The following is a 27,650-nucleotide window of genomic DNA, read 5'->3' on the forward strand; positions in this document are numbered from 1 at the left end:
GAAATGAGGGCCTGGTATGGTCAGTTCTGATTCTTCAAGCAAGACAAACTGGAGATCCAGGTATTTATTATTATTATTATTTTTTAGAAATCTCCAAAATTTTTATGGTGGCATATTTACTGCATAAGCCACATAAAACCTGTTGACATACAGGATGTGACTGTCAGGTTGTCACTTCGAAATGTATGCTCTAGGGACAGGGTGGATAGAGCGCATGCTCTATCTTGACTGGGTAGGGAAGTGCTGACTGGAGACACAGCTGCTTAGTCATCTTTCCATCCTCAGTATGAAAATAGAGGGAAATGAGGGGTTAAGAGCTTAAGATCTTGGCATTGAGGATTTTTTTTTTACTAAGGCTCAGCTTTTTGGTTTTCATCTTCTTCTCTCCTCTCCTCTCCTCTCCCCCTTCTCATCAGATGTGCTGTTCTCAGGCTAAGCTAAGCTCCCCAAAGAGCTTGGATCCAGCTAGCCTGCTGGGCTTGCCATCCAGTAGCTTTATTAAATAAACATCAGTAGTGCCCTACTAAGTTCCAAGGCTTTGTGCTAACAATTATTACGAACATATGAGACAACCCAACCCTGTAAAAGTGTACTGTCATCAAGAGAAAAATAAAATAAACTGACCAATATTTGGTTACCAAATGAGTTATGCAGACTATTGAAGAAGTTCAGAAGAAATTTTCCATGATTAAAAAAAGCTTCTAGACATAGTAGATTTTGAGCTAGCTTCTTAAAAAAAAAAAAGGCAAAGGAAATAGGGAGAGGGCACTCCAGATACCTTCCCAGTGTGAGTGAGCCACAACTCAGAATTCTAAATAATTTGGCATGTGATGTAACATGATTGGATAAATAAGAAGGAACTTTGAAAGTCACATTAAGGAATTTGGATTATCCTGTAGGCTGTGGGGAGCCATTGAAGACTTTAGTAATAAGGTGATATATTGAAGGCAGTGCTTTGGGGATATTAATCTTGGGTCATTATATAGGATAGCTGGGAGGAAAGAGCCACAATAAAAGCCATAAAACTAGTAGAAAGACCATATAATGATTCAGAGGAGAGGTTAGTGCAGATCTGAATTAGAATGATAGAAGTAAGGGTGGGAACTTGAAAATCAATATAATGAGTGATTAAGAACACTGACTTTAGAATCAGACAGATCCGTCCGTATCTGAGTCCCAGATTAGATATTTACTGACTGTGTTACATTAGGAAGATTATTTAACATCCCTGAGCCTCATTTCTCATCCATAAAATAGAGATAATAATACTTAGCTTAGAGAGTGGTTATATAGATTAAATGAGATGATGTAAGTAAGTGCTTAGCATAATAGTTAGAATATAGTAAAAGTACAATAAATTATTAGGTCAATGCCTAAAACTTTGGGGAAAAAGACTCAGCATGACTTGGTGATTGTCTGAATGTAAAGAGAGTCCAGATGACTCTTAGCATTTTCAGGCTTGTGTTACTGATAGTTCCAAGAAAGCTAATTTAAAACAGAAAACTCAGTTTGACTTTGGATATGTTGAACTTGAGGTAATGGTGAAAAGCGTCTGAGTAGGCTGTTAGAGATTTGATTCTAGAACTTCTGGAAGAATGTAAGATGCGGAAACCAGCAGCACAATGGTGAGGGCCAAACATCTTCTCAAGTTGGAAAGACTTCAGATCTTAGCCTTGCAGTAAGTCTAGATTTTTTTTTCATTGTTATTTTTAAAAATCTTAAAATTTGAGTATAGTTTACTATAAATCTACATTTAAATGTGTGCCAGGAATTGCTTTGTTAAACAATAAAGAATGAAACAAGAAGAGATACTAGGAAGATTGGTGTATAGAAGAAGCCAAAGGGAGAAAAGGGTTTCAATAGTAGAAGATGGCTAAGTGTCAGAAAATTTAAATAGTGTAAGTTCAAAATTAAACTATTTCCGACAGGCCAAGTATTATAAGAAGACACACTTCTGGTAGTTAAGAAATGACTAAGAAGAAAGTAAAGCTAACATGGTCTATTCTTTTAAAAATTATTGTGTTTGACAAAAAAGGAAAGAGGGCATTGTCTGAGGTCCTTTGGTTGGCATGCCAGTGATGCCAGAAATGCCTCTGCTTTTTGTACACCTGAAATTCCACCAGCCCCACGCAGTTACAGAGCCTTTGAAGACTTCTATCTCTGTGGAGCTGAGCAACACTATTCACTGGGCTCCTGCTTTTTCTATTTAACAGTTTTATCGAGATATAATTGATGTACCATGTTTCATCAGCTAAAGTATACAATTTAGTTGTTTTTAGCATATTCAGAGAGCAACCATCACACAATCTAATTTTAGCACATTTGCATCATCCCACAAAGAAACCCCATACTTGTGAACAATCACTCCCTATTTTCCCCTTCCCCTGGCAACCACTAAACTACTTTTGCCTCCACACATTTGCCTAATCTGGACATTTCATATAAATGCAGTCAAACCATATGTGACTTTTTTGTATTTGGCTTCTTTCACTTAGCAGGTTTCCAAGGTTTATCTATGTTGTAGCGTGTTTCAATACTTTATTCCTTTTTTTTGTTGAATAGTATTCCATTTTATGAACATACCACATTTTATTTATCCATGTATTGAAAGACACCTGGGTTGTTTCCACTTTTTGGCTATCATGAATAATGCTCTGTACATTCATATGTAAGCTTTTGTGTGAACATATGTTTTCATTTCTTTTGGGTCTATATCTAGGGGTAGAATTCCTGGGTCATATGGTAACTCTATATTTAACATTTTAAGGAACTTAGAGACTGTTTTCCAATGTGATTACACCATTTTACAGCCCTCCCAGTGATATATGAGGGTTCTGATTTCTCTACATCATCACTTGTTACTGTTTGTCTTACATATTTTAGCTATTCTAGTAGGGTGAAGCAGTATCTCATTTTAGTTTTGACTTCCACTTCCTTAATTAACAAATGCTGTTGGGATTCTTTTATGTGCTTATTGACCATTTATATATCTTCTTTGGAGAAACATCTATTCAAATACTTTGCCTATTTTTTAATTGAGTTATATGTCCTTTTACTGTTGAGTTGTAAGAGTTCTTTATATATTCTGTATAGAAATCCCTTATCAGAAATATGATTTGCAAGTATTTTCTCCCATCCTATGGGTTGTGCTTTCACTATCTTGATTGTGTCCTTTAAAGCAAAGCTTTAAATTCTTTTTTTTTTTTTTAAGATTTATTTATTTATTTATTCAGAGAGAGCGAAAGAGAGGCAGAGACACAGGCAGAGAGATAAGCAGGCTCCATGCAGGGAGCCCGACGTGGGACTCGATCCTGGGTCTCCCAGGTCTCCAGGATCACACCCCGGGCTGCAGGTGGCGCTAAACCGCTGCACCACTGGGGCTGCCCAAAGCTTTAAATTCTTAAGTCTGCTTTGTGAGAGAGAGTGTGTGTGTGTGTGTGTTTTGTCACTTGTACTTTTGGTATTGTGTCTAAGAATATATTGCCTAACTCAAGGTTATGAAGTTATTCCTTTTTTTAAAGCTTTCTTTTAATAGACCTCCCCTCCACTCCGCACATGAATAGCAGGGGTCTTCTAAGCTTTTTGAGTCAGATCTGCCTACCTCTCACTCTCACTTACTCTCAAGGCCATTCCTTTTTATACTACTCTTGTTCAACAAGACTTGACTAACCACATTGTACCTGGCAAGCACTGTGCTGGGTTTTGTAGGAAACAATAAAAATGATTCTGTCTTGAGCAAAGATGAATTTAACTTGGACTCTGCGGTTAAAAGAGACATTAAGGGATCCCTGGGTGGCGCAGCGGTTTGGCGCCTGCCTTTGGCCCAGGGCGCGATTCTGGAGACCCGGGATCGAATCCCACGTCGGGCTCCCGGAGCATGGAGCCTGCTTCTCCCTCTGCCTATGTCTCTGCCTCTCTCTCTCTCTCTCTGTGTGACTATCATAAATAAATAAAAATTAAAAAAATTTTAAAAAAAAAGTTCAAACTCCTTAACATATTTAAAAAAAATAAATAAATAAAAGAGACATTAAGATAGATATGAAAAAAGAACAGGGGCATCTAGGTGGCTCAGTGGTTGAGCATCTGCCTTTGGCTCGGGTTGTGATCCTGGGGTCCTGGGATTGAGTCTCACATCAGACTTCCTGCAGGGAACCTGCTTCCCCCTCTGCCTATGTCTCTGCCTCTCTCTGTGTTCCTCATGAATAAATCAATTAAATATTAAAAAAAAAGAAAAAGAACTTTAAACATATCAAATGATTTAATCAAAATTGATCATGGACTGATGATGCTATTTTTTGATGAAGTTTGCATCAATGTGCAATGAAATGAGAAAAATAATGACTATGCTTTCTCTTATGCAATGATTGTAGTTGATATAAAGTTTTATTACTATTTTTTTAATGATGCTACTTGGCAATGTAAGAAATTGGCAATCCCATATTGATCTACTAGTTTTTGTGGGATTCTTTTCTTGTCTATAAAACCAACAACTTGGCAGCCACAGTTCAGAAAGCAGAGAGATTCTTTCTGGTTCAGGGGTAATCAGTGAAGACTTGATGGAGGAGTTGATCTGGACCTTATAGATTTTGGATAATTCTCAATAGAGCCAAGCGTAACAGGTAGGAGAAAGTGAGCAAAGGCAGCAGAATGGAAATGAAATTATGAGACAGGTTTAAGGGACTACATGGTGGGGTGTTATGTAGAGAGTGACTAGATAGATAGCCAAGATGGAGGACCTTGAAAGCCAAAGTGAGTTTGAATTTGATTCTCTGGGTAATGGGAAACCATTAAAAGAAGCAAGAAGAGTGACATATGAAAGAAAGATGGTACTTTAAGGAGGTGAATCTGGCAGTAGTGGAAGGTAAATTGCAGGTGAGAATACTAATAAGTAGCCAGTTGAGGTTTATAATGTGAAATATTTATATATTGCTTCTAGCCAGAAAATAATTTGATCTTTCATCAAAAGCACTATAGGTCTTTGGCAGTAGTGGGTTAAATGTAGGTGATGATGTGGTGAAGTAAGCCAAGCACTGAAAATATGAAAACTGCCACCTTCGACAGGCAACTAGAAACATTTCCTAAGTAGTGGCTCTCCTGTGATACATGGCTTAGCCTCACAGAAATTTTGGGGACAAAGACCCTGGGCCTAGAGCTTTTATAGTAAGAAACTAGAACTCTAAGCACTTGGTCATGGATATTTTGCCCTAACCTAAAGCTGCTTATCCAGCCCACTTTGAGGTCTCTATCAGGGGAGAGAGAAGTATAGCCATACCTCAAAGATATTGCGGATTCTGTTCTAGATCATTGAAATAAAATGAATATTGCAATAAAGCAAGTCAAATGAATATTTTGATTTCTCAGTGTATATGTAAGTAATGTTTATACTATACTATAGTCTGTTAAGTATAGTAATAGCATTAGCAATACTATAGCAGTATGTCTTTAAAAATGTATATACCTTAATTAAAAAATACTTTATTGCTAAAAATGTTAGCCATCATCTGAGCTTTCAACAAACTGTAATCTTTTTGCTGGTGGAGGATCTTGCCCTCAATGTTGACGGCTGCTAATTAACCAGGGTGGTGGTTGCTGAAGGTTGGGGCAGCTGTGGCAAGCTCTTAAATAAGGCAATAAAAGGGGCACCTGGGTGGCTCATTCTGGTTAAGCATCAGACTTTAGCTCAGGTCCTAATTTCAGGGTCCTGGATCAAACCCTGAGTCAGGCTCTCTGGTCAGCAGGAAATCTGCTTGTCTCTCTACCCACTCCCCCTCCCAACTTGTGCTCATGCTCATGCTCCCTCTCTTTCAAAAAAAATACGTAAATAAAATCTTTTTAAAAAATAAAAAAAATAAGGGGCACCTGGGTGGCTCAGTTAAGCATCTGCCTTCAACTCAGGTCATGGTCCCAGGGTCCTGGGATCCAGCCCCACATGAGGCTCCCCCACTCAGCAGGGACTCTACTTCTCCCTCTCCCTCTACCCCTACCCCTGCTCATGCTCTCTCTCATTTACTCTCAAATAAATAAATAAAATCTTTAAAAAACAAATAAATATAAATACATAAATAAAATGACAATGAAGTTTGCCTTATCTATTGACTCTTCCTTTCCAAGCAATTGCACTGTTGCGTTTGATGCTGTTTGATAGTATTTTACCCATAGTAGAATTTCTTTTGAAATTGGAGTCTGTTCTCTCAGACCTTGCTGCTGCTTTATCAATTAAGTTTATATAAATTCTAAATTAATTGTTGTCATTTCACCAGCCTTCACAGCATCTCCACCAAGAGTAGATTTCATCTCAAGAACCACTTTCTTTGCTTATCCATAAGGAGAAACTGCTCATCCATTAAAGTTTTATCCTGAGATTATAGCAATTCAGACACATCTTCAGGCTCCACTTCGAATTCTAGTTCCCTTGCTATTTCCATCACATCTGCACTTACTTCCTCCACTGAAGTCTTTTTTTTAATTTATTTTTTATTGGTGTTCAATTTACTAACATACAGAATAACCCCCAGTGCCCGTCACCCATTCACTCCCACCCCCCGCCCTCCTCCCCTTCTACCACCCCTAGTTCATTTCCCAGAGTTAGCAGTCTTTACGTTGTCTCCCTTTCTGATATTTCCCACACATTTCTTCTCTCCACTGAAGTCTTGAACCCCTCAAAGTCATCTGTGAGGGTTGGAATGAGCTTCTTCCAAACTCCTGGTAATGTTGATATTTTGACCTCTTCTCATAAATTATGAATGTTCTTAATGGCATCCAGAATGGTGAATCCTTTGCAGAAAGTTTTCAATCAGTTTTGCCCAGATCCATCAGAAGAATCCTCATCTGTGGCAGCTATAGCCTGACGAAACGTATTTCTTAAACAATAAGGCTTGAAAGTTGAAATGACTCCTCCATCCATGGGCTGCAGGGTGGATGTTTTGTTCGCAGGCTTGAAAACAACATTAATGTCATTGTACATCTCAATCAGAGCTCTTGGGTGACCAGATGCCTTGTCAATGAGCAGTAATATTTTGAAAGGAATCTTTTTTATGAGCAGTAGGTCTCAACAGTAAGCTTAAAATATTCAGCAAACCATGCTGTCAACAGATGTGCTGTCATCTGGGCTTTGTTCCATTTACAGATCACAGGTAGATTAAATTGAGCATAATCCTTAAGGGCTCTAGGATTTTCAGAATGGTAACAAACACTGTTTCAACTTAAGTCACCAGCTGCGTTAGCCCTTAGCAAGAGAGTCAGCCTGTCCTCTGAAGTTTGAAGCCAGACATTGACTTCTCCTCTATAGCTATGAAAGTCCTAGAAGGCATCTTCTTCCAATATAAGGCTGTTTTGTCTTCATTGAAAATCTGTAGTTTAGTGCAGCCACCTTCATGAATTCTCTTAGCTGGATCTTCTGAGAACATGGTGCAGCCTCTACATCAGCACTTCCATGGAGACAGTTTGGTTCCCTAAACCTCATGAAGCAACCTCTGCTAGCTTCCAACTTTCTTCTGTAGCTTCCTCACCTCTGTCAGCCCTCATAGAATTGAAGAGATTAGGGCCTTGCTCCGAATGAGGTTTTTGCTTAAGGGAATGTGGTGGCTGATCTTCTATCCAGACCACTAAAACTTTCTCCATATCAGCAATAAGGCTGTTTTGCTTTCTTATGACTCATGTGTTTAGCAGGGTAGCACTTTTAATTTCCTTCAAAAACTTTCTTTTGCATATACAATGTAGATAAATGTTTGGCACAGAGGACTAGCTTTTAACACATTTTCCTGACTAGCGTAATCATTTCTGGCTTTTAATTTAAAATGAGAGAGAGACAACTCCTCCTTTCATTTGAACACTTTGAGGCTATTGTAAGGTTATTAATTGGCCTAATTTGAATATTGCTGTGTCTCAAGGAAGAGGGAGGCCCACAGGAAAGAAGAGAGACAGGTGAACGGCCAGTCAGTAGGGCAGTCAGAACACATACAACATTTAAGTTCGCTATCTTATTACATGGCGCCCCAAAACAATTAACGATAGTTACATCAAGAATCACTCACCACAAGTCACCATAACAAAAATGACAATAATTTAAAAGTTTGAAATATTGTGAGAATTACTAAAATATGACACAGAGACACAAAATGAGTAAATGCTGTTTGAAAAATGGCACCAATAGATTTGCTCCACGCAGTGTTGCCACAAACCTTCAATTTGTAAAAAAAAAAAAAAAAAAACCTTAAAAAAATTTTAAATGCAGTATTGAAAGCATAGTAAAACGAAGCTCAATGAAAAGGGTATGCATGTACAGTGACACCATATCTGCTGCTTTCCAGCTCCCTCTGAGGATCACTAATTGTCCATTTTAGGAAGCGGCCTCCCTCTTTCCTTCTCTTCCTCACTGTTTCCTGCTTCATAGGATCAAGGTGCCATGGCCCCTCCAACAGGTCAAGGTTGGAGGTAGGTTTGGGGGTCTTCACCTGCTTCTATACTCTCTACAACTCTGTACATCTCAGCGGATTGTCGATGGCCCCATGGGTCTCATAGAGAATGGGAGAAGCAATAAGGGAAAGAAACTACATCTCTTCTGGATCCTAGTGGTGGTTTCATAGTCCTGGCCAGTGGGCCCCAGGCTTCTTTCTAGGGACCTGAAATCCAAGGGCTTGGCTGTGGAATCCAGATACTGGTCAACACTGAGAGGAGACTGTAGGCAGGTTTAGTGCTTAGAGGCCAACCCTAGCTTGTGACTGTCTTTGTGTTCAAGGGCGGGAGCAGGGGGCAGTGGCATGAAGTGGACAGAAAGTGTTGCTGCTTGCGGTACAACTGGCTCTGCCTGTGGCTTCTCCACTGGTTACTGATTCCCACAGAACTGGCCTAGAACCTGAGGACGGTGGAGCTTAGAAGGGGTGAAGAGCTCTGTAGGTCTACAGGTAGAACTGAGATTTTTCTCTGACTGAGGGGAGACCACTCCCTTTCCTTAGCCTTCCTTTCCCTCTGAAAATAAGCTTTCTGGCCCCTCAGCCTGGCCAAATGGATTCTGTCTCAACACAGGCCCAGCTGGAGCCCGCTCAGCACTTGTCCAAAAACTAATGTAGGTGAAAGAAGGTGGCTATTCCAGCCACACTAACAGGCCCTCTGAAAATCCAGACACTGAATTGGACCTTGTGTTAGGAAGGGGCCCATAGCCAGGTTGGTCCTAAGGTTCACCACCACCCTGTGTATAGAAGGCTGCCTATGGCCCAGTCTCCCTTTTTTCTGAGACAGACCTCATTTCTCTGAAGAGGCACACCCTAAAAAGCCTAGTGCTAAGCCTCACCGGAATCCACAAGGACTCTACCTGCCAGTAGAATGATGACCGGTCCTTGCAACCTCCCTTCAGGGTTCAGGAACCCCCTCCCAGTCTGGCTACTCCACCCTGGGGCTAGTCTGGAATCTTGGTGAAAGGAAAAAGCTGGAAAACAAGAAGTCATTCAGAGTGGGTTGAAGAGAGGAGGGAGAGGTTTCTGGCTAAGATCTAAAAGGTGGGGCCTAAGGGAAGGAAGGAAGCTCTAAGCCTCTGCCCAGACTTTTTCCCTGAGACTCCTAAGGACAAGAGAGAAGCTAGGCCCAGCTCTCTCCCCAATCTTCCTTGCCGCCTTGAGAGTGCTCAGTCTTCCAGCACCGACTGCCCTCTGTGGCTGACTCCGTTCTCTCCCCTCCCCCTTCCCCAGGCTGAAGGGCCCACGGGGACTGACGGGGAGGGAGGCTGAGTGGCTGTACTGTGGGCATGCCTGCTCCTCTCCCTTCCCCCTTCCCTTAGCAGCAACGTCACCGCAGCACCAGTGGCAGCGGCGGCGGCGGCAAGGATATTGGGGCTGGGATTGCGCAGCCTCCCTGCATTAGCAACGATGCCATTGTATTAGCAGAAATCAGATCTTAGGAAATCGGTTCAGTTCCCCCTGTGTGATCTCGTGGAACAATGCCTCAGCAGGAACTGTCAAGGTAGAGCTTGGTGGGAGTGCAAACGGAAAGGAAGCCTCCGGTACAGCTCAAGGCTCCTTACAGAGGTAAGGCTCAGCGGAGCTGGGGGAGGGGCAGGGCAGAGACGCTGGATAACCGACCAGCACATTTGGGCCCTGGCTTCTGAGGGTTGGCTTTGTCTTTCCGAAAGAGAGGGAGAGAGCGAGCGAATGAGAGTGCAAGCAGGAGAGCAAACATTAGCCGAGCTTGTCCTTGCATATATTTGGGCTGTGGTGCAGAGGCTTGGGCCAATGCTATTTTGTCAAGCAGCAAAAGATCCCCTTCTTCCGTTCTGGGCGTTTCTACTGAAGCTGCTATAGTGTGGGCCAGAGTGGAGGGGGTCAGATCTAGGAACAAAGGCTTAATGAGAGGAGACACCCCTAAAGCTATTATAAGTTTATGATAGAGAAAATTCAGGGATTCAAGCAGCTTTCGAGAGGAGCTGGGAAGCATCCAGCCCATTCTTCTTTGTCCATACACAAACATCCATGCCTATAGACCACATACCATATTCTGGTGCCATGGGAGCCACCAGGCTCTTGGTGAGGATGGAATAAGAAAGAATGTTGACCAAGAGGTTCCCTGGTCTATTGGGGGAGTGTGGGGAGGCAATCACTGTAATGCCGCGAGTACCTGACCTGTTATAATCAGTGTCCTTACACAGACCTAGGTTCCTAACAAGAAGGGACCTGGGCATAAGCTGATACTCCCAAATGCACCCTCTTCCTCTCCTCCCTTTAGTCCTGCCCCAGAGAGGACCCAGACAGGAAAAAGGTTATCAATCCTCCTGATGCTCCTCATTAGACCTCAGGTCAAGGCCAGATTGTTAGAGAATGGCAGCTGAGTACCACTGTCTTCCCAGTCCTCCTTCAAGAGGCCAAAAAAAAAAAAAAAAGAGGGAAGGTGTTCTATGACTGGCAGACAGATGCTGATGACCAAAGAGAGGGCAGACCTTTCTTCTGGAGTATAGAAAATTTTCCTGCCCAGAGTTACCCTATTGCTGAGCAGATAGAGTTGCTTAAATTCCCATTTCCATTGACCACCTTGGCAGATGATTCAAAAACCTGCTAATAGGTGTCAGTGGTTCCACATTGTGCAAATGTGTAGTTGGGGAATACACTGGGAAGTTGTGGGAGGGTGTTACTTCCCAGGAAGCATCTCAGAATGTGAACTACAGAACAGGGGAAAGGCCATGGGGACTACCAGTGGGGCAGGGAGGTGAGGGCTGAGAGCTGAGATAGGAGGTGGATTGAAGAGTGTTGAATAACACTCCCATTACTGGGGCAGTAGTATGAGGGGATGGATAGGTTCAAAGAATAGAGAAGTGGGTAAGTACATGTTACATAAGTGGAAGCCAGGGTGGAGGCCTGTACAGGAAAGGAAGGAAGCAGCCGCTCTAGTAGCAGGGTAGATGCCGGCACTTTGGGAAGAGGGTGTGGCCCTGGTCATTTTCTTTGGGAGACAGTTGCAGTGGAAAGAATTAAGAACTGGGCAGAAGGGCAGACCTGAGTTTGTGTCCCATCTCACCTGTGTATCTGTGGGCAAACTGCCTACTCCTGCTATGCTTCAGTTTTCTCATGTTAAAATGGGAATGATTATGCCTACTTTAAAAGATTATAGTGGTGGGGCACCTGGGTGCATCAGTCGGCTAAGCATCTGACTCTTGATTTTGGCTCAGGTTATGATCTCAGGGTTGCCAAGCCCCATATGGGGTTCTGTGCTCAACAGGGAGTCTGCTTCGGCATTCTCTCTCTCCCTCTCCCTCTGTTCCTCCCCACTCCTCGTACTCTCTCTCTTAAATAAATCTTTAAAAAATTACATGGAACTAGAGATGATATATGTAAATCACCTGGCATGTAAGAGCTCAATAAATGATCACTAATAAATAGTATTATTATGATAGGCCAGGAGACACCCATATGGGATAGCAGCCAGGTAAAGGGCTCCCATGGAAAGCTTCCCTGGTTCTGAGAGTTAGACTTCATAAATTTATTCTGGCTAAACCCACCACTATCTACCATAGCTAGAGGGCCCATCTTCTGAGCACTTTCTTCCACTTCCTTCCTATTCTGGATTCTCTATTTCTTCCCCATCTTCATCTCCCATGTCTCTCCATTTAATCAGGGTACAGGATAAGTCTGGAATGAGCTCTTCTACCCCATTGTTTTTTCTTCTACTTTGTTAGAGCTCATGGGCCACAATATTAAACTTTTATTGTTTTAGAACAAGTCACTCCCAAGAAAGAAGTCTAAGAGGTATGTTCTGTGTGGTGTTTGAAATAAAGTCACGTATACAGTATACTGTGATTACATTCTTAACTGATCAAAGTTAAGATTCCTGAGTCCTGTCAAAATCTGTCATTTATTCACTGTGTGATCTTGGGCAAATCCTTTTGTTTTTCTGGTTGTCGATTTCCTTGTTTTTTAAAATGAAAGTAGCTCTGTCTACTTTGGTGAGTTGTGAGGATTAGTGAGATGACATATATTTTAAAAAGTGCTTTGCAAAAAATGCGCAAGTTTCAGGGGGTGGGGGGCATAAGTACAAAATCTCAGGATGTCTGCAAAACTTCACCTTAGTTCACTGAGCTAGAGTTGTTTGTGAAGGAACTATTGGCAGGCATTTCCCTTGGTTGTGTGGAAATCAGGGAAGAATAAGACCTAAGATACAAAAATATAAAACGAATCAACCAGCGATAAGAGCATTACAGTTAAAATAGGATTCAACACAACTTAAATGTAAAAGCTAAAATTATACAGCTTTTGGGGAGTGGGGGGAGAAAATTTTCTTTATGATCTTGAGATATGCAAATATTTTTTAGATAGGACACAGTTTTTACCATAAAAGAAAAAACCAGATAAATGGGATTTTATAAAATTAAAAACTTCCATTAATTAAAAAGCACCATCACGAAAACAAATGATCAAGCCACAGGCTGAGAGAAAATATTCTCAAGATATGTTTGACAAAGGAAATTTCTCCTACAACTCGGAGATCCCTGGGTGGCTCAGTGGCTTAGCGCCTGCCTTTGGCCCAGGGCATGATCCTGGAGTCCCAGGATGAAGTCCTGCATCAGGCTTCCTGCATGGAGTCTGCTTCTCCCTCTGCCTGTCTCTGCCTCTCTCTCTCTGTGCGTCTCTCATGAACAAATAAATAAAATCTTTTAAAAATTAAAAAAATAAAAACTCCTACAACTCAAAAATAAAAAGACAGTCAAGTTTTTAAATGGGTAAAATAGGAGTCCACAAATGACCAAACACCTACCATGTTCCCAGCTCTATGTATAGGTTCCAGGGACACAAAGTTGACTATATTCCGGTTTCTGATCTCAGGGAATGCACTGTAGTTTGGGGGACAGATACATAAACAAAACATTATAATATAACTGTCTGCCAAACAACTCCAGCCAAAGTTTCTTCATCATCTTCTGTATTCATTTATTCTCTACCCCTGGTTTACAGGATCAACCTTCTAGACTCTGTGTCACTGTTTTTCCATTTCAAAGCATGTATGACTCAGTAATAGTTTTGTGGATCAGAATCATAAGTTCTTTACTTGTGAATGCCACTTGAAAATGGTGCTTTAGGGGCACCTGGGTGGCTCAGTGGTTGAGCATCTGCCTTCGGCTCAGGTTGTGATCTTGGGGTCCTGGGATCAAATCCCATATCAGGCATATGGGATGTCTCTCATAAATAAATATATAAAATCTTTTTTAAAAAAAAGAAAATGGTGCGTTAAACGGGGGAGGTGCTGATATGCATTGAAGATCAAGTGATGACTATAGCCTATAGGTACTCCTAAAATGACTGCTATACGTACAAGACAGTTTTTTACACTTCTTTTAACCCAGGCCTCAGATGATAGCCTGGACTTTGGGGAAACCTAGTACTATATGAAGGGGAAGCTGCCCTCTCTGAGCCCTGAACCCACAGTATCTATATTCCTTAAAGAAAACAAAATGGGGCACCTGGGTGGTTCAATCAGTTAAGCGTCTGACCCTTGGTTTCACCTCAGGTCATAATCTTAGGGTTGTGAGATTGAGCCCCGTGTCAGGCTGTGTGCTGGGTATAGAGCCTGCTTAAGATTCTCTCTCTCACTCTCCCTCTACCGTGTGCCCCATCTCCAAAAAAAAGAAAGAGAGAGAACAAAACTTTAAATTATGTACATAATAGATATTTATTATATACAAGTTAGAAAATACGTTGATGAAGTTTACTGGAGGGGAGATGGTGGGAGGATGGGGTAATTGGATGATGGGCATTAAGGAGGGCACGTGATGTAACGAGCATTGGGTGTTATATGCAACTAATGAATCACTGATTCTACCTCTGAAACTAATAATACATTATATGTTAGTAAATTGAATTTAAGTTAAAAGGAAATACAGGGACACCTGGGTAGCTCAGCGGTTGAGCATCTGCCTTTGGCTCAAAGTGTGATCCCAGGTCCTGGGATCGAGTTTCGCTCCCCTGTGGGGAGCCTGCTTCTCCCTCTGCCTATGTCTCTGCCTCTCTCTGTCTCTCATGAATAAATAAATAAAATCTTTAAAAAAAAAAAAAGGAAATACAGATGAAACAAAGTAAAATTAAAAGTAATTCAAAATCACTCAACAGAGATAAGCACTATTAACATTTTGTTGTATATGCCTTCAAATTTTCTTTTATGCATATTGCTATGGTCTGAATATTTGTGTCTCTCAAAATTTATATGTTGAATCCAAACCCCCAAAGGTAGTGGTAGTACGAGGTAGGGCCTTGGGAGGTGATTAGCTCATGAGGGCAAAGCCCTCATGAATGGGATTAGTGCTCTTTAAAAACAGGCTCCAGAGAGATCCCTTGTCCCTTATACAATGTGAGGACACAGCTAGGAAGTGCCAGCTGTGAACCAGGAAGAGGACAGAATACAGTCATTCTGTACCTTGATCTTGGACTTCGCAGCCTCCAGAATCATGAGAAATAAATCTCTGCTGTTTATAAGCATCTGAGATATTTTGTGAAAGCAGCCTGAACTAAGACAAAAATAGACATATATTTATTTACAAAAATGGTGTCGTACTCTACATGCTGCTTGTAATCTGCAGTTTCACTTAATATTTTTGTGAACGTTTTCCCAAGTCAGTAATCATATTAAACATTATTTTAATGATCTGCTCTGCACTTTTTTTATTGTTATTATTGGAATTTTAAGTTGTTTCCAACTTTCTGTTATCCTTGTGGCATACATATTTGAACCCAAGTTTTCTTGGTGAAGGAAGAGAAGAGATGGGGAGGAGTGAAGGGGAAATTATTTCATGTACCTCATAGCTAAATTTCCTAAAAATCCTCTTTATTTCTCTCAACAAAATCCCATACTTTAAGGCAGCTTTCCCTCTTTTCTCTTTCTCAGCTTGTCTCTGCAAATGCCAAATTCCTCCACTGTTCAACACCCATTCTCTTCCTCACCTCTCTTTTCCTCTTCTCATAAATCCTAATCCTTTTTTCTATTTAAAAGAAAAGGTTTTAGATAACAGCTTTGCTCAAATATAATTCACATACCATAAAAATGTGTAGTTTTGATTTTACTCATAGACTTTCATAATTAACACCACTGTCTGATTTCAGAATATTTTCATCACCTCAGAAAGAACCTCCATCATTAGAAGTCACTGCCCATTCCCTAGTCCCCCAGTTCCTGGTAACCACTAATCTATTTTCTTTTTCTGTGGATTTGCCTATTCTGGACATTTCACATAAATGGAATCATACATTATACAAAGAAGCCTTTTATGCCTGGCTTCTTTCACTTAGCTTTTTGAGGTTCATTCATGTTGTAGCACGGATCACTACTTGATTCCTTTTATTGCTAAATAATATTCCATTGCATGTATATATCACATTTTTTTATCATCAGTTTTTTTATTAAAGCTTTATCTATCTATACATATCTATCTATACATATCTATCTATCTATCTATCTATCTATCTATCTATCTATACATTTGCTCAGTTTATAGAGCATGTAACTCTTGAGCCCTGCACTGGGTGAAGAGATTACTTTAAATCTTTAGGGATGCCTGGGTGGCTCAGTGGTTAAGTGTCTACCTTCAGCTCAAGGCGTGATCCTGGACTTCCAGGATTGAGTCCCACTTCGGTCCCTGCATGGAGCCTGCTTCTCCCTCTGCTGTGTCTCTGACGCTCTCTCTCTCTCTCTCTCTCTCTCTCTCTGTCTCTCATGAATAAATAAATAAAATCTTTTTTTAAAAAATAAATAAAAATTTGGGCAGCCTGGGTGGCTCAGCAGTTTAGCGACGCCTTCAGCCCAGGGCGTGATCCTGGAGACCCGGGATCGAGTCCCATGTCAGGTTCCCTGCATGGAGCCTGCTTCTCTCTCTGCCTGTGTCTCTGCCTCTCTCTGTCTCTCTCATAATAAATAAATAAAATCTAAAATAAATAAATAAATAAATAAATAAATAAATAAATAAATAAATAAAATTTAAAGAAATAAAATAGAATCTTTAGGGGCACCTGGGTGGCTCAGTGGTTGAGCATCTGCCTTTGTCTCAGGGTATGATCCCGGGGTCCTGGAATCAAGTCCCACATCAGGCTCCCCACAGGGAGCGTGCTTCTCCCTCTGCTTATGTCTCTGCCTGTCTCTGTGTGTCTCTCATGAATAAATAAAATATTTTTTAAAATAATAAAATAGATTTTTTTAAAAAGAAAAGAAAAAAGGAAAACCAAATTTAAAAAATAAGTAAGCTTTACATCCAGTATGGGGCTTGAACTCACAACCCTGAGATCAAGAGTCATACGTTCTACCAACTGAGCCATCCAGGTGCCCTTATGTCACATTATGTTTATCCGTTCATCTGTTAATGGACAATAGCTTGTTCCAACTTTCTTGGCTACTGTGAACAATGCTACTGTGAATATTCATATGTAAGCTTTTGTGTGAACATGTGTTTTCATTTCTCTTGGGGATATACCTAGAAGTAGAATTGCTGGGTTATATGGTAACTCTGTTTAACATTTTAAGGAACTGTCAGACTGTTTTTCCAAAGTGGCTGTACCATTTTATAATGCCTCCAGGAAGGTTTGAGGATTCAATTTGTCCACATCCTCATCAACATTTGTAATTGTCTTTTATCTTAAGACATCGTAATGGGGGTAAAGTGGTATCTCAATGTGGTTTTCATTTCTCCAATGACTAGTGATGTTGAGCATCATTTCATGTGTTTATTGGCCATTTGTAAGTTTTCTTTTTTTATGAATCAAATTTTATTTCAAAATGTAAACCATTTGTACGTTTTCTCTGGAGAAATGTCTATTCAGGTTCTTTGCTCAGTTTTCAGTTGGGTTTTATGTCTTTTTATTGTTGAGTTGTAACAGTTCTTCATATATTTTGATTAGAAGTCTCTACAGATATTTTCTCCCATTTTGTGAGTTGTCTTTTCTTGATGGTATCCTTTGAGGCACAAACGATTTTAATTTTTCTGAAGTGTACCTTGTCTATTTTCTTACTTGTCCCTTGTGCTTTTGGTGTCATATCTAAGAAACCATCACCCAATCCCAAGATAACAAATATTTATTCCCATGTTTTCTTCTATAACTTGAACCTTGAAGCTCAGTTTACCTCTCTGACTTCCTCCTTTCTCCATATTAACTCATTACCCCCATCAACTCACAAAGGGTTTGAAGTCCAACAAAGAAGTCTTCCTCTCAGAAAGGAAAGGAGGAAAAAAGAGGATAAATACCTGCTTTTTCATTTTGATGTAATTTAATTTATAAAAAAAAAACTTTAAACTGTATTCCTCACGCAAAGATTTATTAGCCACTTGGATGTTTTCATTTATATATTGCCTGTTCATATCCTTGGGCATGTGTGACTTGCCTAGATCTTTTCTGTACTCTACACAAAGAGCTGTGATCCTATAATCTAAATGAGTTAAATTTTTAAAAATTGGTTGTATTAAGCATTCAACTAAATGACAGAGAACTTAGGCAGTGGGGAATTTAGATTCACAGTGGGTAGAAGAAAACAACAGGAATAAAAAGGGAAGGAAGAGAAATGAATGAATTAGCAGAAATTAGATATGAGGAGTCTGAGCAAGTAAGAACTATTAGGACTTGAACTTGGTAGCACAGGAGACTAGAATTTGAGGGAGCCATTCTGCCATAATCTGACCAGCACACCGGAGAAGCTCAGAATGGGCTCTGTGTCCTTGGGGCCAGGAGACCTTGAATAGGAGAGAACTTTACCTTAGCCTATCAGAGGAAAAACTGAGAAGAAAGACTTTCTAGGGGACCCCTGTAGTGAAAGTTCTGGGCTGAAACTGGACAGAATTTGGGCACTTCAGAAGATCTGTATCCTGAGCTGGACAAGAATATATTATGCCTATCATGTTTTCTAGACCTTCTGTGTGCCTGAGTGATACAAAAGAGTTAGAAATTGACACCTAGGCCCTCTTAGAAGGAAGAAGTTGGCATCAGCCACACTTGTCGTCACTCTAATGCCCAACTCAGTCTCTGTGTTCAAGAAGCTCCGGGACAGGGGTGCCTGGCTGGCTCAGTCACTGGAGCATGTGACTCCTGATCTCAGGGTTGTGAGTTCCAGCCACATGTTGGGTGTAGAGATTACTTAAAAATAGAATCTTGAAAAAAGAAAAAATAGATAAAAGCTTCAGGACAGTAGTAGGGAGAGTGAGCATCGTTACCCCATAGCCATCAGAGAGAGACAGGAATTCTGGGGCTCAGAGGAAAAGAAAATGAGGTGACGTAGGGGCAAATGATACAGAATATTTTAAAATAGTTTTCTTGCAAAATTATAGCATATTGCTATGAGTCCATGATATGGCATTCATGATTTTCCCCTTATCTGAGAGCCTGCAAGCTGTAGCTGTGTCTAAGGCATCTCTCTATCCCCCTCAGCGCCAAGCACCATTTCAGTCATCCTAGATTATTTTTCTAAGTTATGTACTAGTCATACTCTTTTGTACTTGGGACTAGTCATTGTTCACTGCTAAGAACATGTCTTTGAAAGAAAAGGAGAAAGTGCTGTCCTTGAGATCGCCAATGTAGGTGGCATTAAAAAGGGGTTTGCCTTTTGTCACAAGTGAATGCATGGCCAAATGAAGGGGATACTCAAGAGCCGGACCTGTGCAGTACAGAAAGTATGGTGGGGTAGCCCTGCCCCATCAGGCTGTGTTGTTATCAAGCTCCATTTTGACTCTGAGTCTTTTTCCTCTTGGGCTCTCCATCTGAACATGCTATGGGAAAGGGCATGTCCCTGACTTCCAGGGAGGTGACATTAGGTTCCCTTTCTTTCCCTCTCTCTCCAGGTGCCAAGCTCTCCTGATGAAATGTGTTCTGCCCCACTGGGCTCCGGGGGCAGTGTCTGGTGCTGTTGATGCCCTTGTTCGAAATTTCCAGAATGGATAGTCCCCCAAAGCTGACTGGAGAGACCCTCATCGTCCACCACATCCCCCTGGTGCACTGTCAAGTCCCAGATAGGCAGTGCTGTGGAGGGGCAAGTGGAGGTAGTGGGAGCACAAGACCCAATCCTTTCTGCCCTCCTGACCTGGGCATCACCCAGCCTGATCAAGACCTAGGACAAGCTGACTCGCTGCTCTTCAACAGTCTGCACTCTGCTCCTGGGGGATCCACACGGCCTGCAGACAGCACGAAGAGTAGAGTTCGGGATGGAAGAGGCCCTGGAGCCCCTAAACGACACAACCCTTTTCTGCTGCAAGAGAGTGTGGCTGAGCCAGGACTCGGCAACCTATATGATGACAGCATTGGTGATAGCGCCACCCAGCAGTCCTTCCACTTGCATGGGGCTGGTCAGCCCACCTTCCATCTATCCCCTTTCCAGCTGCCACCACCTGGCCCTAGAGTGGGCAGGCCATGGGGGGCAACACGTAGTCGGGCTGGAGTAGTGGAGGGGCAGGAACAGGAGCCAGTGGCCACTGTGGATCCCCAGCACTGCAGCACTAGCCACTGCTGCCGGCCAGACCTAGAAGCAGAGACCATGGAGCTGGATGAGTGTGGGGGACCTGGTGGGAGTGGCAGTGGGGGTGGAGCCAGTGATACCTCTGGCTTTTCCTTTGATCAGGAATGGAAGCTCAGTTCAGATGAGTCGCCAAGGAACCCAGGATGCTCAGGCTCAGGACCTCAGCACTGCCGCTGCAGTAGCACATCTAGTCAGTCCGAGGCAGCTGACCAGTCCATGGGCTATGTGAGTGACTCCTCCTGCAACAGCTCAGATGGTGTGCTAGTCACGTTCAGCACCCTCTACAACAAGATGCATGGCAACTCCCGTGCCAATCTCAACTCCGCCCCACAGTCTTGCAGCAACTCTTCCTTCTGCAGCCACTCAGACCCGGGCGCCTTCTATCTGGACCTGCAGCCCTCTCCAGCCGAGTCTAAGATGTCTTGTGAGTCCCACCACCCTGACAGCGGAGGAAGGGAAGGGAGCTATGGCTGTCCTCATGCCTCATCTCCTGAGCTAGATGCCAACTGCAACTCCTACCGCCCACACTGTGAGCCCTGCCCAGCTGTGGCTGACCTCACAGCCTGCTTCCAGAGCCAGGCCCGTCTTGTTGTGGCCACACAGAATTACTATAAACTTGTCACCTGTGACCTGTCCTCTCAGTCATCCCCAAGCCCAGCTGGCTCTTCCATTACCAGCTGCTCTGAGGAACACACCAAGATCAGCCCTGCACCTGGCCCAGGCCCAGACCCTGGCCCCAGCCAGCCCTCTGAGTATTACCTATTCCAGAGGCCAGAAGTCCAGCCAGAGGAACAAGGAGCAGTGGGTTCCTCAGTGGAAGCAGCAACTCCTGTGGGCCCCACTGTGATTGAGGGGCAAGTGTACACTAATACTTCACCCCCCAACCTTAGCACTGGACGCCAGCGCTCTCGAAGCTGTGATCGCAGCCTCGCGCGCAGCCCTCCTGTCCGCCTGGGCTCACTGGAACGCATGTTGAGTTGCCCGGTGCGCCTGAGTGAGGGTCCTGCAGCCCTCGCTGGGACTGGCTCCCCGCCTCGGCGGGTCACCTCCTTTGCTGAGCTCGCCAAGGGCCGGAAGAAAGTTGCAGGCTCCGGCTCCCCGCCACTTCGAGTGAGCATTGGGGACTCCTCCCAGGAGTTCTCACCCATCCAAGAAGCCCAACAAGATAGGGTAGGCCCACTGGATGAGGGCACTCGCTGTAGCCACAGCCTACCACCCATGCCTTTGGGGCCGGGCATGGACCTAGTTGGCCCAGAGTCCTGGTCTACCCAGGTCTGTCAGGGCCCCCAGTCCAGTGAGGTGCCACCTGCTAGCCTCAGAGCTGCTGGGCAAGGCCCCCTGGCCCAGCTGATGGATCCAGGGCCTGCTCTCCCAGGGAGCCCAGCCAACAGCCATACCCAGAAGGATACAAGAGCTAGAGCTGACGGTAAGGAACCTAGCTCCTCCTGGCTGGAGAATACCAGGATATATGCATGGCCTCCTCAGTGATTGGGGCCCTGGCAACACCCCATCCATAACCACTGAAGTTTCCTCAGTCTAGATCAATCATCTTTCCAGTCCAGGTCATGTCCTACAGTTGGGGGTGGGGGGTGGATAAAAAAAAATAGAGGATAAAATGTACACTGAAATTTTCGGGACTTAGAGAATGACATATTGGAAAGGAAGTGCACAGAAGATTGTGGTTTTAAGTCTGGATGACTGGAAAGATGATGGTACATGGATAGGGACCGCAAACACTAACGTAAAGTAGGTTTCCTAGAAAAGGGATAAGGCCCAAGTTTAGTCTGGGACATTTAGGTATTTGCAGCGCTTAAGGAATATGTCCCATAGGCAACTCACAGTGGTTGTCAGTGAAGTTCATTCTTTGATCAGTGATTGTTGCCGCTCTTTAAAGAGCCTGAAACCAGACACTTGACCATTAAGCTGCCTGGGCCTGCCCTTTCCCTATTTATTTTATTACATTTAAGTAATTTTATAAACACTCTAGGTGAAATGCTGGCAATAGATACGAGGGACAGTCTCTGCCCTCAAGGAATTCTAAGGATGAAAACAGAAAAGGAAGCATAATTAAAACAGAGATGACTGGGGTGCCCTGGTGACTCAGTTGGTTAAGCCCCCAGCTCTTGATCTCAGCTCCGGTCTCAATCTCAGGATCGTGAGTTCAAGCCCTGAGTTGGAGGTTACTTAAAAACAAAAACCAGAGATGACAGTGTACAATACTGGTCTGTGAGAAGGATCTCTAAACAGACTAAAATGTAGAAGGACTGCTAACATAATTTAGATTTAAAACCAGCCTAGAAAGATGATGAGGAATAGGCTTTGTAGAGACTTGTAAGAAAAAGTCTATACAAAACCACCAAAGTACAGAATAACCTGATGCTTTTCAGAAACTGCAGATAATTTGGTTTAGCCATGGTGTGGTATGGATAGAACTATTTTATTCAGGGAAGTGAAATTTGTTTTTAACAGTTTATGGCATGTTTTCATTTGCATTTTAGAAAGGTCACTCACTGGTTGTTTAGAAAGATCACTCCACTGAAAGGTGGATTGGAAAGGATGTCCTGGGGGTCCAGAGATCACCATGATCAGAGTCATCAGAATAACAGATGTAGTTGAAGCTTTGAGTGGATGGGAGCACCGGGGAGAAGTGAAGGGAATGGAGTTGTGAAGGGAACCAGGGCAGAGAGCCCTGAGGATACAGTAATTGAAGGGTGAGCAGAACAACACCTAAAGGTTCTGAGAAGAATTAGGAAAAGAAAAGGGAAACTAGGAGAGAATGAAGGCCCACGCAGTGGAGGAAGAGGAAGTTTCAAACAAGAGTTTGGGTTCAACAAAGTTTTGAAGAGAAATCATTGGCATTAATGAAGGCTGAAGAATCCTGAGAGTAACATTTGGGAGTAGTGAGGGTGGAAGCCAAATCTCAGAGGGTTTGGAAGGAGAGATAAAGCGAGGGAAGGGGAGATAGAGGGAAATGTGCTGTGCTGTAGCCTCTGGTTGGGTCCATTGGCCTCTCAAAACCATAAATGGTGTTACCTCTGCTATTAGGGAGACTCAGACACAGAGGAGCTGCCCTCAGGGTGGCAGATGAAAGGGGATAAAGGGGATCAGAAACAGCAGATTGGCCAGAGTCCTTTGGAACCCACTCCCTTCTTAGACTTCACCGTCTGGCGGGGGTTTCTAGACACAGGCGATGCTGTAGCAGGCATTTTGCGGGCAAGAACAGTCCTGGTCAGAGATGGAAGAGGTATTAAAAGTGTTGTTTTATTGGGTAAGACTTTTCATATAGAGATGCTATTCTGTTCCATAAGTCTTCAGTGACCTCCCACAGGGCTCTTCTCTCTTTTCTATATGTTTTTTTAAAATTAAAGAATGAGGGAAGCCTGGGTTGCTCAGCCGTTGAGCATCTGCCTTTGGCTCAGGGCGTGATCCCAGAGTCCTGGGATCGAGTCCCACATTGGGCTCCCTGCATGGGGCCTGTTTCTCCCTCTGCCTGTGTCTCTGCCTCTCTCTCTCTCTCTCGAATAAATAAACAAAATCTTTTTTAAGAAATTAAAATAAAAAAATAAAATTAAAGAATGAGTGATAATTCAATGAATTCATGAATGACAAAAGAAGCTAAGATCTCTTTGAGATCCTGAGCAGCAGAGTCAAGATTCAAAAAGATCTTACCAAACCTGGAAAAAAAACAAAAGCAGGGACCCCTGTGAAGTTTGATAGGTAAGCTGTACTTGAATTGATCTGGAATATTTAATTGATTGCACACTCAGAATGAGGCAGCAGTTTGGAAGGGCTTCCAAATAGTTAAAATGATATATTCATTGATAGACTCCAGAAGGGAGAAGCTGATAGTCCTTGACCATTCAGTTAGTGCTCACCTGCAAGTTCTGGGCTCTCCATTTGAAGAAGGGACTGAGAGACTGGAGCTGTGTCACCTACAAAACAGCAGACTTGGGTGACTGTGGTCTCTGACTCCAATTTTCTCAAGTGCTGTCACATAGAAAAGTGAGAAACCTTAGTCTCTGTATTCCCTGGGGACAAAACTGAGACCCACTCCCCAGATGAGGTCCCTCCTTCCTCTCTGATCTCATTCCTCTGCCTCAAACTCTATCCTGGGGACTGAGGGAGGATTTTTTATTTTTAAAGATTCTGTTTATTTATTCATGAGACACAGAGAGAGAGAGAGGCACAGACACAGGCAGAGGGAGAAGCAGGCTCCATGCAGGGAGCCTGATGTGGGACTCAATCCCGGGTCTCCAGGATCACACCCCGGGGCTGAAGGCAGTGTTAAACCACTGAGCCACCTGGGCTGCCCTGGGGAGGATTTTCTAAAGAGTAGAAATAAACAGTCCAATTCAAAGATACTTTATACCAGGGGTATAATAAAGCTATGGCTGGGAAGGCCTAATCTGATAGCCAGGGTCAGTTTAGCCTTGAAATTTGATATTTAAAAAAATGGAAAGGAAGGGAAGGAGGCATTCCCAGCAGGAAAAGCTGTGTGCTTAAAGATGGGAATGGGGTGGGAAGAATGGTGTCAATGAGAATGGCAGGTGTGGAAGTTTGAGGGAAGAGCAGCCTAATTGGTGGTAGGTGTGGATACCCATTTGCGAAGATTAGACTTTATTCTGTGGGCAGTAGGGCCACAGGGGATAAAACTGGTATTTTAGGAAGCAATCTGATTTATGTAAGAAAATTTGGATGCAGTGAGATGAGGCTGAACCAAGGGTGACAGTGAGGATTCATTCATTTAACAAATACTTATTCAATACCTACTATGTACTGGCCTCTATTCTAGGCACTGGGGATATATCAGTGAACAATTCAAAAACTCTGCTTTTTTGGAGCCCTTATGAGGAATAATAGATCATAAACAAGATCATTTCTAACAGTGATAAAATGCTAAAAAGAAAATAAAACAGGATAGTGAGACAAAGTGTGACTTGTGAGAGGACTCGGTTGGGCACCACTGAGGAGGTGATGTTTGAGTTGATGCCTGAATAATGAGATGATTTCTGGCAGAATGGCAGGTGCAAAAGACCCTTGAATGTTAATGAACTTGGCTTGTTCAAGGACAGAAGGAAGTGTGGCTGAAGGAGCTAGTAAGCAAGGGAGAATGACAAAGGTTGCTCTCTAAGCACAGATTGGGGATGACAGGAGGATATAGTTTGAACATGCGCCCTGGGAAGACTGTGAAGCCCCTCCCTAACGGGGTTGTGATCACCATCCTCTTAAGACTCACTGGAAAAAAAAAGAAAAAAGAAAAAAACCTCACTGGAGTAAATAAATGGGAAAAGATGAGGGATACCATTTCCTATGTAGTGCAAAGTGATAGAACATTATTAGGCCCTAAGTCAGACTCTGACTCAGAAGCCTAGCTCTGCCACCATCTATCTGTGTGCCTTTGGGCAAACGACATTATCTCTCTAAATTTCCAATACCTCATCTGTCAGGTAAGGATATTAATTCTGTCTCACCGATGTGTTGAGCCAGAGTTGTGGTAGCGAGCCACGCCCAGGGATTCTGGCTCCGTAGATGCTTATAGCGCCACCTTGTGTCATTCAGATGTTTTCAGTGTGCGCAGTGTTTTGTTAGAAACCCAACTCCTACCTGCAGGCAACCCAGCTGTGCAGTATCTTGGAGTTTTGTGTTTAGTTCTAAGCCCCATGTCTTGAGAGACGCTGACCTGAAGACTGGCCGAAAGAACAGGAGAGGACCAATCCTGAGGACCACAGCTCTGTGTAGAGGGAACAAATGTCAGTCCTAAGGCTCCAATGCCAGGATCATGAAAGAATGGGAACGGGATGGATAGAGGTGACGGGATGCTGATTCCAGATGCAAATAAAGATTACAGTTAGATTTGATTAAGAATGAAATGAGTTGGCTTTAGTGGAGACAGGCGATGATGAGCAAAAGCTTAAAGTAAACGGTATCTTACTCTGAAAACCTGTGGCTCTAACTCCAACTCTTTAGACCTTAGAAACAAAGGATATGGTAGTTCTGTCATTGACAGAAATGGAAGTTATCTTAGGAAAGGTGAAAAATGAACTGCTTTAAAATAAATAACAAGGGCAGCCCCTGTGGCATAGCAGTTTAGCGCCTTCTACAGCCCAGGGTGTGATCCTGGAGACCTGGGATCGAGTCCCATGCCAGGCTCCTTGCATGGAATCTGCTTCTCCCTATGCCTGCTTCTCCCTCTGCCCGTGACTCTGCCTTTCTCTCTCTCTATGAATAAATAAATAAAATATTTTAAAAATAATAAATAGCAAATTGGCGGGGAGGGGCAGAGGGAAAGCAAGAATCTTTTTGTTTTTTCTTTATTAGATTTTATTTGAGAGAAAGAGAGAGCACATGCAGGGGAAGAAGGAGAGAGAGAATCTCCAGCAGACTCCCTGCTGAGCACAGAGCCTAACATGGGGCTCGATTTCTCTACCCATGAGATCATGACCTGAGCCAAAATCAAGAATCAGATGCTTAACATACTGAGCCACCCAGGCACCCTTAAAATAGCAAAATTTAAGTGAAAGCATAATCCTCAAGCAGAATGATCCATAGATCAGGTGGAAGGTTGGGGCTAACACTGCAGGTTCAGAAGTCATCCATATGAATGTCTGAACTTGAATGCAGGGGAGAAAGTATAAAGGGAGAAGGGAGCCTTAAGACAGACCCACCCTTGAAGTCAAGAAAATGAAGAAGGGGTGAATAGTCAAGAGTACAAGAGAGCTCAGCATCATGAAAACAATAGAAAAAGTTTTAGATGGGAGGAGCACTGTCATATTCCCAAACTTGGATCTCCCTTAACCCATTCTATTCCTACAACCCAGATCCTGCCCATCTCTTCCCCTCTCCCCAGTGAGCATCGTCTGTCTGCTGCTTTGCTTCCTCTCGTGGGGGTCTCAGGGTCTGTCTGTCTGATTTCTCCTCCATCACTGTTGCCACAGGGGGTGGTGCGGAGAGCCGACCAGTCCTTCGCTACAGCAAGGAACAGAGGCCAACCACGCTGCCCATCCAGCCCTTTGTGTTCCAGCACCACTTCCCCAAGCAGTTGGCCAAGGCCCGGGCCCTCCACAGCCTTTCCCAGCTCTACAGCCTCTCTGGCTGCAGCCGTGCACAGCAGCCTGCCTCACTGGCTGCCTCCACTGCTCAAGCCCCAACCCTAGCTTCCTCTGGGGAATCACAGGCACCCACCAACAGAGGTGCCAGGAAAGCTGGGCCTGAGCCAGAAACTTCACGGCCGTCACCCCTGGGTAGCTACTCCCCCATCCGCAGTGCTGGCCCCTTTGGGCCCAGCACCGACTCTTCTGCTTCCACCTCGTGCTCCCCTCCTCCAGAGCAGGCCACAGCCACAGAAAGCCCACCCCCATGGAGCCACTCCTGTCCTCCTGTTGCCCGGCCTGCCACCTCCCAGCAGCCACAGAAGGAGGATCAGAAGATACTGACCTTGGCTGAGTACCGTCTCCATGGAACAGGAAGCTTGCCTCCTCTGGGCTCCTGGAGATCGAGCCTCAGTCGAGCAGAAAGTCTAGCCCGGGGAGGTGGTGAAGGCAGCATGGCCTCCAGGCCCAATAACGGTATGAGCTTTACCCTCCACCATAGGCATTTCCACCCTCCACCCCCTTGATTGGTGTCTTATACTCCAGCCTGGGGTCAAGGGTTAAAATGTTTGCATATCCTTCCCCAGCATCTATGGATAATACCCACAT

At 43.4% G+C, this 27,650-nt stretch overlaps 1 protein-coding gene across 9 annotated transcripts in view; it reads left to right on the plus strand.

Moving 5' to 3' along the window:
- Window positions 1-27,650, plus strand: part of RUSC2 (RUN and SH3 domain containing 2) — a 70,324-nt gene that overhangs the window by 36,535 nt on the left and 6,139 nt on the right. For 6 of the 9 annotated variants that reach the window (XM_077912433.1, XM_077912426.1, XM_077912427.1 and 3 more), the window contains 2 exons: window positions 19,283-21,379; window positions 26,889-27,518. In XM_077912433.1, coding sequence (XP_077768559.1) covers window positions 19,351-21,379; window positions 26,889-27,518 — 2,659 coding nt within the window. In that variant the 5' untranslated portion in view covers window positions 19,283-19,350. Of the gene's footprint in view, window positions 1-9,555; window positions 10,020-19,282; window positions 21,380-26,888; window positions 27,519-27,650 lie in introns of those variants that run through there. The other 3 variants (XM_077912430.1, XM_077912434.1, XM_077912435.1) reach the window with 3 other exon arrangements.

The sequence above is a fragment of the Canis aureus genome, chromosome 10, assembly GCF_053574225.1.
Source record: "Canis aureus isolate CA01 chromosome 10, VMU_Caureus_v.1.0, whole genome shotgun sequence".
Lineage (NCBI taxonomy): Eukaryota > Metazoa > Chordata > Mammalia > Carnivora > Canidae > Canis > Canis aureus.